We start from the raw sequence: 14,500 nt of genomic DNA on the forward strand, positions 1-14,500 counted from the left end.
CTGTCATGCCTAAAGATTTGGAACATGGTTTATGTGTGTGTACTGTGTTTGTACTTTTATGATTTTAAGCAATCAAATAAAGTGGATTGATTGACTGACTGACTGACTGGCATCAAATGATGCAGCATGCCTAGATAAGTTGAGGGTGAGATGACCTCTCAAATATCTTTTGATGACCCACTACCAGAAAAAGTTTAAAAACATAGAATAGGTTTGGTTGGACTCCAATACCCTCAAGTGACCATTTTTGTGAGCATTACCTCAGAGACGATACACAAGGTTTAAACTTCTAACTCTATGTGTAGAGATTTATCATGCCTCTGGAGAACCAGCAAACCACCACCTGTGTTGCAGAGTGGGGCGATGTCCGTGGGACAACAGGATCAGCAACAGGTCATCATTGTAGAGGTGCCTGGGATGCAGGGAAGTGACCCCTTCACTCCAAGGGAGATTCCTTCTAGCTGGAATGCAGGCTAAGTCCTTGGCGATTCGGAGAATGCACGGCCATGAAGTTGCAGAACTTGGAGAAGCAGAAGCACAGGGATGAAAATGCAGGAGAAATCTTCCCACCAAAGCGGTCTTGTATTTTGGCCCTAGCTTGAAGTACAGCAGAGTTCCAGTCCAACTACAGAACGTCTTTTGACAATATTTAGAAGACAGGTGGTCAGATCTAGAAGTTGATGTCCGGACAAACCAAAGGAACCCCCAACCCCCCCCCCCCCCCTCAGGGGAGCCCTTAAATAACCCTAATAAGGGGAAGGACATCTTCTCTGGTGGCCCACCCATCAGAGAGGCTCAGGGACGCTACTCAGCTGTCCTAGCCAGTCATATGCACATGGCAGAATCAAGTGGGCACCTGGAGGAGCTCTGGGCACCTCCCTAGAGAGGAGCTGGATAGGGAGGTGGTTACTCCTCTGTCTCCAATGTAGTTTCGCACCAGAAAGGGGGTCAAGGCTTCCTTAACTGGGCAAAACTGGTTTATGCAAGGAGGGCACCAAGCATGCTGTCTGGTAGGGCTCAGAAGTGCCCCACCCTATCCAATTCTAAGTTGGAGGTGAACACACCTCTCCCTCACTGGAAACAGTTTCTTCAGCTTCCTCAGCCCGAGTGAAGCAAATCAGCAGGGGGGGAGAACACGGTAACACGGTCTAGGGTCGGCAGCAACGTGGGCTGGCAGTCAGACCCTGTAAGGCTACACAGGTAGGTATTTTGAGGGGTCCTCTATGGAGCCCCACAGTACATGGTACCCTGAAACTAACACTGGAATCAGTGTAGTTGAATGATACCAAACATGACCAGGTTCGGCCAGCATTATGTAGCTAGACATCCTGACTTGCCAGTGTCCACTACATACCTTATAATGGCTGCCCCACACTTACAAAGCCCAGAAAATAGAGTACGGGCTTTGCATGGGTACCTCTGCTCATGCAGGGGTACCCACAATCTTAGAACAAAGCACCCTGCCGTTGGACTGAAGGTCCACCTTAGGGGTGACTTATAGGTTAAAAGTTAAGTGACCGAGATAGAAGGGAAGCCTTATATCCAAAGTGAAGGGTGCAAGCACAATTTCATAAAGACTGCAATGGAAGCTCTGTAAACACCGTTTGCATGGGCTTCCATGGGTGGCATAATACATACTGCTGATCATTGGAGACCCCTGGTGTAACAATGCCCTGGGTACCTCAGTACCAGACACTAGGAACTTACAATAGTACCCCAATATGCCAAGTGTGGGGTGTATAAAGTACTTACCATAGAATTTAGAGAAGAGAGCACTGCCACTGGGATCTTGGTAAACAAGATCCCAGTGAAATACAGTCTAAACATACTGATACCAGGCAAAAAGTGAGGGTATCTATGCCGGAAAGTTCATGCTTTCATACAATGGGATACTGGTGGTCTCTGGGTTCTTAAAGGCACAACCTCTATTGTAGCCACATAGTTACAGCAAATGAGGCTACCCTGTCCTGCACGAATTCATCTTTATCACAAAAGGTGTTTATGAGGGAGATTTCTGCTGTTTGGGAAACATCTTAAATTGTTCCAATATTTGATGTACTGCCCTTTCTTGACTGCATAATGATGAATTGGGACATTGTAGCCTATGTATATATGCTGCATTATTGGTAGTTTTCTTAAGTGTCTTTACAGGCCATCCTGAAGAAAGGCGAAAATCTCCACTTAAGAAGATAGACTAAAGAAGTGCTCGGGGGCCCTGCATGAAGGCGGGACTATTCATGCTTATAACTATACATTGAAACTCCTTACGAAAGAAACAATGTAAACAGATCAGTGTTGTTCCAGAGAATCTCCACAGTGGCACTACTCCCACATTCTGGGTGTAAAGAAGACAGGTGAACTTAAGAGCATTACACACTTGAATTCACCCACATCAATTAAGAAGAATGGCTTTTGAAGACTCAAACTGGTCACAATCATATAGATATGTTTGAAAGGCCTCAAAAAAGAATGTTTTTATTAAAACAGCAACATACTCATCAATAAACAGATAAATACAGTTATTAAACCGTGACTTTTATTTCCTTTACATTAGCAGCCTAATTAAATATATTTTATTTTCAAAAACAAAAGCTCAAGATGTCCAGCGCCACCATGCTACTTTCATTCTGTCCCACACAGCAGTCAGAGAATCAAATGCAGGGCGTACATCCAAGATGGTAAACTGATAGTTCTTATCTACTTCTCCTCCATCATAATAATCAATAATGTATCGGACGTCTTGCCCACACCGATTAATGATCCAATCATGTCTGTCGAAAGGCAGCTCATATCTTAAAGAGAAAACAAAACACATTTGTTCATTCCATGTTAGCAGGTTATCAATGATGGTTGAAATATTTTACAATAGATTAAACAATCGTGTAAATAATCAACCTTTTAAAATAATGAACACAAAATAAAATGAAGGGACAAAAATTGTATAAAGAACAGAAAGGAATATGCTGGCAAAATTCACTAGCAAACATACAAACACAGTACAATAGAGTAGCTTTCAAGGTTGGGCTGGTGACTCACTTTAGCACCGCTACATAGAAACCATTCCAATATTTTATGGGCAGAGTTGGAGGCCAACACAAAACATCAAATCACGTATTGTTCATCTGCAAGGGGAGTGCCTCCATAGCCAAGCGCTAGCAAAGCCAATAGGTTTGACGCTTGTATAGCGTGAGATTAGCTAAGAGCATGTCATACAATGATAGAGTTCATTCATTTGCCAATGCTTGTTTGCCTGGCTTCAATGTGAGGGAGTATAGACAAAACCATCTACAAATGTATGCTACAGAAGCAAGCAGGGGAAATGCCAAGAGGTCTGGCTTTAATTTAAAAAAATGTTCTTTGGTGATGGTGTGGTTGCTCAGATTGGTGAGCGGGCAAATGCGAACCAGTCACAAGGTAAATAAATCTGTATAAGTGACTTTGTATGAATGGATGAGTGGTGAGAGCACGGAGGACTCTTGGTGAATGGAAGAATGGGTGAGTGTGTACATGGATGGTTGATAGAGGAGTAGTGAATGAATGGCTGAGGCAAGAATGCTGGAGGTTGCTATGGACCCTTGAGCGTCAGGAGGCTGCTCTCTACGTGTTCTGCTGGGGATCATGCTTCATCCATGAAAGCATTAATTTTGTCATCCTTAAATGTGCCCAGTCATTCAAACATTCATGCACTGACTTTTACTTGTATTCACCCACCAGCGAAACCACACAGTGGCTAATCAATGAAAAATGACTTCCAGGTATAAAAACTTGATCTGGTGGGTTTTATGGCAGCCTGCTAGGCAGCACATCTGCCTGGTTGTAAACATATTGTCAACTTACCAAGAACATAGAGGGGCTTGCAGCCCAACCCTTGCTTGCCCTTGGATGACTTTGGCACTCGCTCGACACCTCCTTGTTGGATGGCTTGCCTAATCCATCTTACATGCACGTTCCCGTATTATTTTAATTTGCTTGTGCCCTTACTCTGTTGTTTACAGAAACGACTTTGTTCTTCCACCTTAACCCATTGCCTGCAGTCAGAATTACGCTCCTGTGCGGCACATTCCGATCGCGGGCGTGGTCGTGACGGCTCCCGGCCGTCATCAGCACACTAGCACTGTGTGCCATGACGGACAGGAGCCGTCACCCGCATGCAAGGGGTTAAGCAAGCCAAGAGAGTGCATGCTTATCAGCTGTCTCCTTATTGTGCTCCTCTTAACCCCTGTGTTGCTCTCTTGCCTGTGCGATTCTCCCCCACATAACTCCTAAGTGCTCGTCCTGATGTACCCCCCCCCCCCCCCCCCCCAAGTTCCATATTGCTCTATCTCAACCGCTTGGCTTTCTACCCCATGCTCCACAGTGATCTCATGCCCGTTTGCTGTCTTTGCCCACACCCATCTTGAAAAAAAAAGTTTTTGCATTTTTTTCAATCCAACTCAGATTGATGAATAAAAGCGAAAACAATGCACGTGTCATTTTGTAGGCCCGTATGCTCACAGGCGTGGGACAGCAGCATCATAGGATTTTTCTTTATTCTTCCTTAACCATGCCATACAGCCTCGCTAAACACCATTGGCAAAGCCGATATGTCTCGTCTAGGTTATCAATGCTAGTTTCTAATACCAAGGAGAGGTGCAATTCTACAGGTTTCTCATTTTATGCCAGCCATTTAGAATTGTGCTGCAGATTTTCAGCAGTTTTTAGGGCTCGGGCCTACGTCACACACTGCGAAGCAGTGTGGGCGGAGCCAAGAGTCCTATAATCAGGGTCTCCGAAAAGCTACCCAAACATTCCTGAATGCTCGTGATTTTTCGTGTTCGTTTTTTGCCATCTGCATGGCAATTAGGCCTCGCATGCCTGTCTTTTTAGAAGACAGCACGCAATAGGCCATAGGCTGTAGAGTTGCTCTATTTCCTGCATATTCCGTGCGGACACGAGCAGCAGAAGGGCATATAGCATCAATTACCAGCTGTCAGGTAATTGAAGCCATTTACTGGGCGCGCGTGCACAACTCTCGAGTTTCTTTTTCTCAGTGTGTGTGTTTGTCTAGTGGAAAGCTGAGCACGATGTCAAGTCAAGTCAAATAATTTATATAGCGCGCTACATACCCAGAGGGTCTCAAGGCGCTTGAAGAGGGGTGGGGAATTACTTGTCGAATATCCAGGTTTTAAGTTGCTTTCTGAATGCTAGGTGGTTCTGAGTGAGGCGAAGGTGAATGGGAAGTGAGTTCCAGGTTTTAGCCGCCAGGTAGGAGAAGGATCTTCCTCCCATGGTGGTTTTGTTGATGCGAGGTACAGCAGCAAGGGCTTGATTGGAAGAGCGAAGCTGGCGGTGGGGGGGGGGGGGGGGGGGGGGCGTGAGGGGTGTAGAAGGAAAGTCGTGTGTTGAGGCATTCGGGTCCAAGTTCGTAGAGTGCTTTGTGTGTGTGGGTTAGGAGGCGGAATGTTATCCTCTTATTGACGGGGAGCCAGTGGAGGTTTTTCAGGTGACCAGAAATGTGGTCTTTACGCTGGATGTCTAGTATGAGTCTGGCTGATGCATTTTGGATGCGTTGGAGTTTTTTCTGAAGTTTTGCGGTGGTACCGGCGTATAGGGTGTTTCCGTAGTCCAGGCGGCTTGTAACCAGTGCGTGGGTGACCGTTTTTCTAGTTTCGGTGGGGATCCAGCGGAATGTTTTTTTGAGCATGCGAAGAATGTTGAAGCAAGATGATGAAACGGCATTGACTTGTCTGGTCATCGAGAGTGAGGAGTCCAGGATGACGCCCAGGTTCCGTGCGTGGTCCGTCGGGATGGGTGCTTTTCCAAGGGCCTCTGGCCACCAAGAGTCGTCCCAGGCGGAGGGGGAGGTACCTAATATAAGGACTTCTGTTTTGTCTGAATTCAGTTTCAGACGGCTGTGCTTCATCCACTCGGCAACTTCTTTCATTCCTTCATGTAGGTTGGTTTTGGCGGTGTTAGGGTCTTTGGTGAGTGAGAGGATCAGGTGAGTGTCATCAGCGTAGGAGATGATGTTGAGGTTGTGTTGGCGTGCGATGGCCGCGAGGGGGCTCATGTATACGTTGAAGAGGGTGGGGCTGAGTGAAGATCCTTGTGGCACGCCGCAAGTGACTTCAGTGGCCTCTGACTTGAATGGTGGGAGGCGGACTCTCTGAGTTCTTTCGGCAAGGAACAAGGTGATCCATTCCAGTGCTTTTCCTTGGATTCCGATGTTTCTGAGGCGTTGTAACAGGGTGCTATGACAGACTGTGTCGAAGGCTGCGGAGAGGTCGAGGAGGATGAGGGCGACTGTGTCTCCATTGTCCAGTAGAGTTCGAATGTCGTCTGTTGCTGCGATGAGTGCGGTCTCAGTGCTGTGTTTTGCTCGGAAGCCGGACTGTGAGGAGTCGAGGGATTTGTTGGTTTCGAGGAAGGCGGCGAGCTGGTTGTTGACAGCTTTCTCGATGACTTTGGCCGGGAATGGAAAGAGTGAGATGGGGCGGTAGTTTTTGAGTTCGGTGGGGTCACCTGTGGGTTTTTTCAGAAGGGCGCTGAGTTCGGCATGTTTCCAGCTTTCCGGGAATGTGGCGGAGTTGAGGGAGCAGTTGATGACGTCTCGGAGGTGTGGTGCTATGATGGAGTCTGCTTTGTTGAAGATGTGGTGAGGGCATGGGTCTGTGGGGGATCCTGAGTGGATGGAGTTCATCAGGCGGATGGTGTCCTCAGTGGAGATTGGGTTCCAGTCATTAAGGATGTTCAAGGGGGGTGAAGGTACGGCAGAAGGTTGGGTGGGTTGGTCTCCGTGTTGGTTGTCGAAGCTGTTGTGGATGTCAGCGATTTTGTCGTGGAAGAACGAGGCTAGGGAGTCGCAAAGGATTTGAGAGGGAGTGAGGTCGTTGGAGTTGGCAGTGGGGTTGGTAAACTCTTTGACGATGTTGAATAATTCCTTGCTGTTGTGGGCGTTGTTGTCTAGTCGGTCTTTGAATGCGGCTTTCTTGGCAGTCCGGATCAGTTGGTGGTGTATGCGGGTGGCGTTTATGAAGGCGTCTCTGGTGCTGGTGTTTGGGTCTTTTTTCCAGGCTTTCTCAAGGGAGCGACAGAGTTTCTTGGATTTCTTAAGATCATCGTTGAACCAGGGGGGCGTTTTTGCTGCCTAGTTTGATTTGACGTTTTTTCAAAGGTGCTAGGTTGTCGGCGCTGTTGGTTAGCCATTGAGTAAGGTTAATGGCTGCTTGGTTGGGGTTCAAGGAGTGGGCAGGGGGGTTTTGAAGGAGCGATGAGGAGATCTGGTCGATGGTGATTTTGTTCCAGTTTCTTCGCAAAGTAGGTTGAGGATGGTTGTGGGTTGTGGTCTTTTTGTAGATAAAGTGAACGCAGCTGTGGTCCGTCCAATGGAGTCCAAACAATCTTCATGATGAAATACTGAGAACAAATGTTAAATCAGTTCAGAGCTCCAAATGTCCAAGCGGATATCACCGGGAGGGCAGCCGTTGCTATAAAAGTTGCACATCCCTCCGATCTTACAATAATACAGATATGAATATTTTAGTGGCAGTTTCTGCTCCGTGTAAAGGAAGCAATAAAAGTCTCGTCTTGAGTTAAGTAAACACCAAAGCCACAAAGAGCAATTTAATATCGACATGAAAGAAATGTTAACACCATTACAGGCTTGGATTCTTTGGAAGTAGGGATGCCAGCACAGGCTATTCCAATGAAACGGGGACAGAGCAAATCATTTTTTACACTACTTCAACAGCGGCAGCGCGTAGATGTTTTCGGTTGAACTTGTGGAAAGGCCGTGACATGCAAGCGTGGGCTTTTGTGATTCAGTAAATGAAAACAATGCTTTCAGTCAAGGTTTAACGCAGATCCTTCGAAACCCCCCAAAAGTGACACACTGACGTGGGCGGTGCTGGGAAGTAAGTGCCCTTCAAGGATAAAAGCTGGAAGTGAGGCAATGCACCAGGCAAGGGTTACCAATTACGCTAGAGAGGAGCGGGGCCTGAGTGACACTGAGTGCAGAGTGAGTGCGAGAGTGACTGTGAGTGCAGAGTGAGTGCGAGAGTGACTGTGAGTGCAGAGTGAGTGCGAGAGTGACTGTGAGTGCAGAGTGAGTGACAGTGAGTGCAGAGTGAGTACAGAGTGACAGTGAGTGCAGAGTGACAGTGAGTGCAGAGTGAGTGCAGAGTGACAGTGAGTGCGAGTGAGTGTGAGAGTGACAGTGAGTGCAGAGTGAGTGCAAGAGTGACAGTGAGTGCAGAGTGAGTGCAAGAGTGACAGTGAGTGCAGAGTGAGTGACAGTGAGTGCAAGAGTGACAGTGAGTGCAGAGTGAGTACAGAGTGATAGTGAGTGCAGAGTGAGTGCAGAGTGACAGTGAGTGCAGAGTGACAGTGAGTGCAGAGTGAGTGCAAGAGTGACAGTGAGTGCAGAGTGAGTGCAAGAGTGACAGTAAGTGCAGAGTGAGTGCGAGAGTGACAGTGAGTGCAGAGTGAGTGCGAGAGTGACAGTGAGTGCAGAGTGAGTGTGAGAGTGACAGTGAGTGCAGAGCGAGTGTGAGAGTGACAGTGAGTGCAGAGGGAGTGCAGAGTGAGAGTGACAGTGAGTGCAGTGACAGTTGAGTGCAGAGTGAGTGCCAGAGTGACAGTGAGTGCAGAGTGAGTGCAGAGTGACAGTGAGTGCAGAGTGAGTGCAGTGACAGTGAGTGCAGAGTGAGTGCGAGAGTGACTGTGAGCGCAGAGTGACAGTGAGTGCAGTGACAGTTGAGTGCAGAGTGAGTGCCAGAGTGACAGTGAGTGCAGAGTGAGTGCAGAGTGACAGTGAGTGCAGAGTGAGTGCAGTGACCGTGAGTGCAGAGTGAGTGCGAGAGTGACAGTGAGCGCAGAGTGAGTGCAGAGTGAGTGCGAGAGTGACTGAGTGCAGCGAGAGTGAGAGTGAGTGTGAGAGTGACAGTGAGTTCAGAGTGAGTGCAAGAGTGACAGTAAGTGCAAAAGTGACAGTGAGTGCAGAGTGAGTGCAAGAGTGACAGTGAGTGCAGAGTGAGTGCGAGAGTGACAGTGAGTGCAAGAGTGACAGTGAGTGTGAGAGTGACTGAGTGCAGAGTGAGTGCGAGAGTGCAGAGTGATTGCAGAGTGAGTGTGAGAGTGAGAGTGAGTGCAGAGTGAGTGCAAGAGTGACAGTGAGTGCAGAGTGAGTGCAGAGTGAGAGTGAATGCATAGTGAGAGTGAGTGCTGAGTGAGAGTGAGTGCAGAGTGAGAGTGAGTGCAAAGGGAGTGCAGAGTGAGAGTGAGTGCAGAGTGAGAGTGAGAGCAGAGTGAGTGCAGAGTGTGAGTGAGTCCAGAGTGAGTCCAGAGTGAGAGTGAGTGCAGAGTGAGAGTGAGTGCAGAGTGAGAGTGAGTGCAGAGTGAGTGCAGAGTGAGTCCAGAATGAGTGCAAAGTGAGAGTGAGTGCAGAGTGAGAGTGAGTGCAGGTGCAGAGTGAGTGCAGGTGCAGAGAGAGAGTGAGAGTGAGAGTGAGTGCAGAGTGAGAGTGAGTGCAGAGTGGGAGTGAGTGCAGAGTGGGAGTGAGTGTAGGGTGAGCAGTGTGTGAGTGTAGGGTGAGCAGTGTGTGAGTGTGCAGGGTGAGCAGTGTGTGACTGTGCAGTGTGAGAGTGTGCAGGGTGAGCAGTGTGAGAGTGTGTGTGTAGGATGAACAGTGTGTGTGTGTGTGCAGGGTGAACAGTGTCAGTGTGCAGGGTGAACAGTGTGTTAGTGTGCAGGGTGAACAGTGTGTTAGTGTGCAGGGTGAACAGTGTGTGTGTGTGCAGGGTGAACAGTGTGTGTGTGTGCAGGGTGAACAGTGTGTGTGTGCAGGGTGAACAGTGTCAGTGTGCAGGGTGAACAGTGTGTGAGTGTGCAGGGTGAACAATTCCAATCCAAATCACATAATTTTACTACACACATGCATACACTCCATAACACATGGCTAAAAGACATTGCCATTTACAATGCCATTAGCTCTAGCTCAAAAAAATCTGAGACCTATTGCATTTCCAATGCTTGTTATATGAGATGCAGACAGCTGTATGCATATAACAAAAAAGTGTCCCCTGTAAGGGCATTTGAACTAGGGAGGAGAGGATGATCCTGCAAAATTTGAGGCCAAAAATGTGAACTCTCTAACCATGGGGACACTTAAAAATTAAGGAAGTATTGAAACAAAGACCTTCTTTGATACACAGTAAGAGTAATAGAAAAAGGAAGAGTAATAGAAAAAAGGCTTCTTCCAAGGATACACTGAATACATCAAGCAGGAATTGTACCTATATGTACCTATATGTGAGGAATGCAGGTTAGTGAAAAGGTGCAGTGTGAAGACACTTTGTTACCTAATACACATGTGTTTTGTGGAAAGAGGGAAAAAATAAATAGGAAGAAGAGAGAAGGAAGAAATGTACAAAGAATAGGGGAAGAATGAGAACAAGCTAAGGAAAAAAAGAAGGAACCTAAAGAGGAATGAAGAAGAAATGAAAAGTAGTAAATTAGGAAAGAAGGAACTGGAGGAAAGAAAAGACAGTGATTTCAAGAGGGAGGGAATGAGAAGACAAAAATAAGAATAAGTGAGAAGAATGGAGAAAGCACAGAGGAAGGAGAAAGGAATGTATGAAATCAAGAGAGAAGTTTTGAAGAAAACGAAGAAGGGAAAGGGGCAAATGGAGATATGAAGCAGAAAAAGGAAAAAAAGAGAAAGGAAAAACTGCAGAGGAAGGGAGAAGGAAAGCTGGCGGTAGATAGAAAGGGGACAAGAAGAGTATCTGCTGAGGAAAGGTTGTGCCCAGTGTCGAATGAGGATGCTCCCATCTGCACATTTGACGGCTGCTGAATAAAGCTCAGAAAATATTTTAGGATGGCTGCCGATGTGTACGAATTCAACGTGCCCATTTTGGCATATTTTTGTAAACTGTAATATAAAAAGAAACTATGCGTGTGATGCTGCACAAATAAAAAGAAATGAGCAACTCAGTAGCCATTGCCGGCCCTCCCCATATGATTTAATTTTAAAATAAGGCACACTGGAAGCGAGAGAGAAATGGAGGAGGGGATGACATCGCAAAAAAGTGCAGGAGGTCGTGGATTCAGGGATGACGAGGCTTCAGGTTTGGCATTTCAAAATTTACAGTATGCTTATGGGCAAGGCCATTGGAATTAAGTGATTCTGCAGCAATAGCTTTTTCCATAAAATTAAGAAATTGCACCATGATCCATTATTTGCTGAATAATCTGCTAATGTTAAAACCCCCCAAAATCTGTGTGCAGCTCGAGTAGTTCAAAAGTTACTAAAATCACAGTGACGTGTGTTGCCGCACAGTGGATGGCCCAATGCAAAAGTTGGCTCATCATCTTTCAATTGATTATCACTGTATTTGGATAGTATTCTGGTTTTAAAGAGGTGAACCTTTTGCCCAGACAGTGGTACAGTGAAATTATACCAACATTCAAAAATAATACAATCACAAAATGTGGCGCATTACATTACATAATTTGTCTTTTCTTGGCATATAATTTAGTCTACCCTGCCTCATAATCTGATCTTCTCCTTCCACATAATTCCAGGGGCCCTGCATATGGGTGATATTTTCCTTTGTATATTGTATGTGTGACACTTAGTGACACTTTATTGTGAACTAAGCAAAGCCCTGATGTCTGTGCAATAACACAGTATACCAATGCTCTTTTTTTAATACATCTTTACAATAAGGTATTAAACAAATCTCTCTCGCTAACCCCCTGCACTTACCAAAGTTCTTCACTCAGTCTTAAACATGCAATTGGATGTGGGGAGCAGGGCTTTCATTCTGCCACCTCTCTTATACTGTGACCATTTGGACACTGAATAATATTCAAGGAATTTGCGGAGTTCGGTTTTTGTGTGGGAATTTGGACAAGTTAAGCATAGTTATTTACAAAAATCCAATCCTTTCAATAAAACACGTGATCCAATGTTTCATCTCCTCACTACACCTGGTTGATGATTAATACGATCCTTCCTGAATCATGTTGCTTTATTAATGGTCCCCTCTAACTGTCCTCTGAGAAACAAAGGTATGAAAGAGCTACAGCATCCTGTGCTCCAACCACAGGCATTTGAAATGATAAAAAACTCCTTTGTTAAGGTCTGCTACTTTAGTCACGAATTTGAGCAGTTTGTTTGACCAAGATATGTCTTTTCTTGTATTGGCATCTGTTCCTAGCCTGGATCCATTCCTGATCATGTTTTTGAACCTGTACCAGATTGCCTGTATGTACTTTTGTTTCTATTCTGCATAGGGCTGCTTAGAGATGCTCCAACCGTTGATTAACAGTATGGTTCTTGCCCTGCCTAGGCGCTCAAATATTAATTACCCCACTCTCCCACCTCACCCCCCTCCGGCCTGTTTCATTCTGGTGTGCTAAGTTTTGTTGCTTTAGCAATAATAGAATCCTACCACATTATACCAGCTTGGCTGAATAGACTAACTTTATATTCATAGTGTCATGAAGGGCTACGGTTGAAGGTGTGGTTATGGCTTCCTTTATTTCATGTGTCTTGGCACAGGTACGGGGTTATTTTTCTGAATCTGCATTTTCTAATAACTATTGCCTGGGACGACGTTTCTACAATTTTTTTTGCTTATTTTGATTGGTCCACTGACTGGTTAGACTCATCAATCTGTCAACGCCATGACTCCTTTCAGGAATTTGCGTGCTTATAAACTCATAACATAATCCTATTATGCGGCATGTAATCAAGCTGTTTATATAACAAGCATTAATATTAATAATTTGGGATTTCATTCGGTGAGGGCTCTAGGAGTACTACACAAGCTTTTGAATAAGATCCGTTCCTTAAGGGTAAGGAACATAATTCTCTCAGGACCAGAGACACGGACCTTCCAAGCAGGGATAGTATAGTCAGAGCTGCGGGATTTCATATCAACTGTTAGTTGGGAGACCTAAAACAATACACTACAACAAACCCACCCAAGAGAATTGCCTGTGGCACTGTCCTTTGGTTGGCCACTAATTGAAATGGACAACTTTTGTTCCAGTTGCCTCGAATGATTGGTGCAATCTTGTTAACATGTAATTTGAACAACTGTGAATTATCTATGATGACTCACATTTGTCCCTCCTTGAACAGGGCAGGAGATAATCTAAACTGTATACGCCACCAATTCTTAAACCAGATGTTAGAACGAGAACTTCTGTTTTGTCTCAGTTAAGTTTTAAGACATTTCAACATACAGTAAACAATAGCTGTTAGGCCAGCTTTGAACCGCTCTTTCGTAAGACCCATTGAGCCCCCCAGGGAGTAAGGCTGCCATGTGTTATGTGCATAGATCATATGAGATGGCCCACATGACCAATTTAGTCAAGCTAGAAAGGCAACAGACATAAGGCTTAAGGATAATAATCCCTGTGGCACGCCCTGTTCCATGGAGGAGATCTTGACCGCTTTACTTCTGTCATTCAGAGGATCTAATCCCAGCCAGCGGGTGGCCTCCAACACCTGCTTCATGCAGCCTTGTAGTCAATGCGTCTTGAGAGGTTGCAGAAATGTCCAACAAAATTAAGGCCATATAGTTTCTGAAATTCATGAAACGCAATAGTCATATTACCTATAGAAAATTATGTCATGATACAGATACTGCTCTTTATCAAAGTGTAAGGAATCTGTGGCATCAATAATGTATTAAGCAGAAATAACAGTAGCGAAGACAAGTAACTGTTCTGATGGCTAAATCTTCCTGCAGATCTTATGGAGGAGTCCCAAAACAATATCCCTAAGAGAGTGTAACTCAGTGGCATCGGTTATCCAAGGAAATAACATAATACAGTTCGGGCAAACTACCTGTATCTTTGTGCATGGGACGTGAGGAGATGGTGTTTAGCAAAAGTATGCAAGGATGAACATGTATCCAACTGACAGATGTGAAGAACCGGAACACTTACAAAAAACGCTGTGAATCGAATGGATGTTTTCTGAAGGATTTTTTTTTGGCCAGAGCATAGCATGACTTGAGAAAGAGAATGGCATAATGATAAATGGGGCATCTGGTCACAATCTTGCCCTTTCTGCCTACGGTAAAGCTCAAATGATTTGATCACACCCTCTGTCCTGTCGCATGTAGTCAATGTAATAAGGAGCACCTCCTTGGCTGGAGAAGGGAAGAAAAGATGGAGGGCTCAAAGACTGACCCATATGAAACACTGATATTGGGTAAAAAGAATGGGCAGGTACGAAGGACTAACTTATCCAGGCACAAAATTCTGTAAGATGTGAAAAAGAGTAAGCCCCATGGCAACCTAAATGGGGAAGGTTGATCCCGACCACACAGGAAGGCAGTCAAGGCAGCCAAGTAGCATTAAACCATCACCACAGTCAGGCCCTACTGTGCTAATGCAAACCGCAAGACGTTATAAAGGCTACAACTAAAGCTATTTATACCATCCAGATCGTTCCACTGAACAAATTTGGGGGTGTGGTGGAAATAGTGGAAATTCGTACTGT

At 45.5% G+C, this 14,500-nt stretch overlaps 1 protein-coding gene across 2 annotated transcripts in view; it reads right to left on the reverse strand.

Annotated features, from left to right (window-relative positions):
* Positions 1-2,514: 2,514 nt before the first annotated feature.
* The window catches only part of HCCS (holocytochrome c synthase), a 130,836-nt gene continuing 118,850 nt past the window's right edge, over positions 2,515-14,500 (reverse strand). For both annotated transcript variants that reach the window (XM_086957306.1, XM_086957300.1), the window contains one exon: positions 2,515-2,792. In XM_086957306.1, the coding sequence (XP_086813432.1) occupies positions 2,594-2,792 (199 nt within the window). In that variant the 3' untranslated portion in view covers positions 2,515-2,593. The remainder of the gene's footprint in view (positions 2,793-14,500) is intronic.

The sequence above is a fragment of the Lissotriton vulgaris genome, chromosome 1_1 (genome assembly GCF_964263255.1).
Source record: "Lissotriton vulgaris chromosome 1_1, aLisVul1.2, whole genome shotgun sequence".
NCBI lineage: Eukaryota > Metazoa > Chordata > Amphibia > Caudata > Salamandridae > Lissotriton > Lissotriton vulgaris.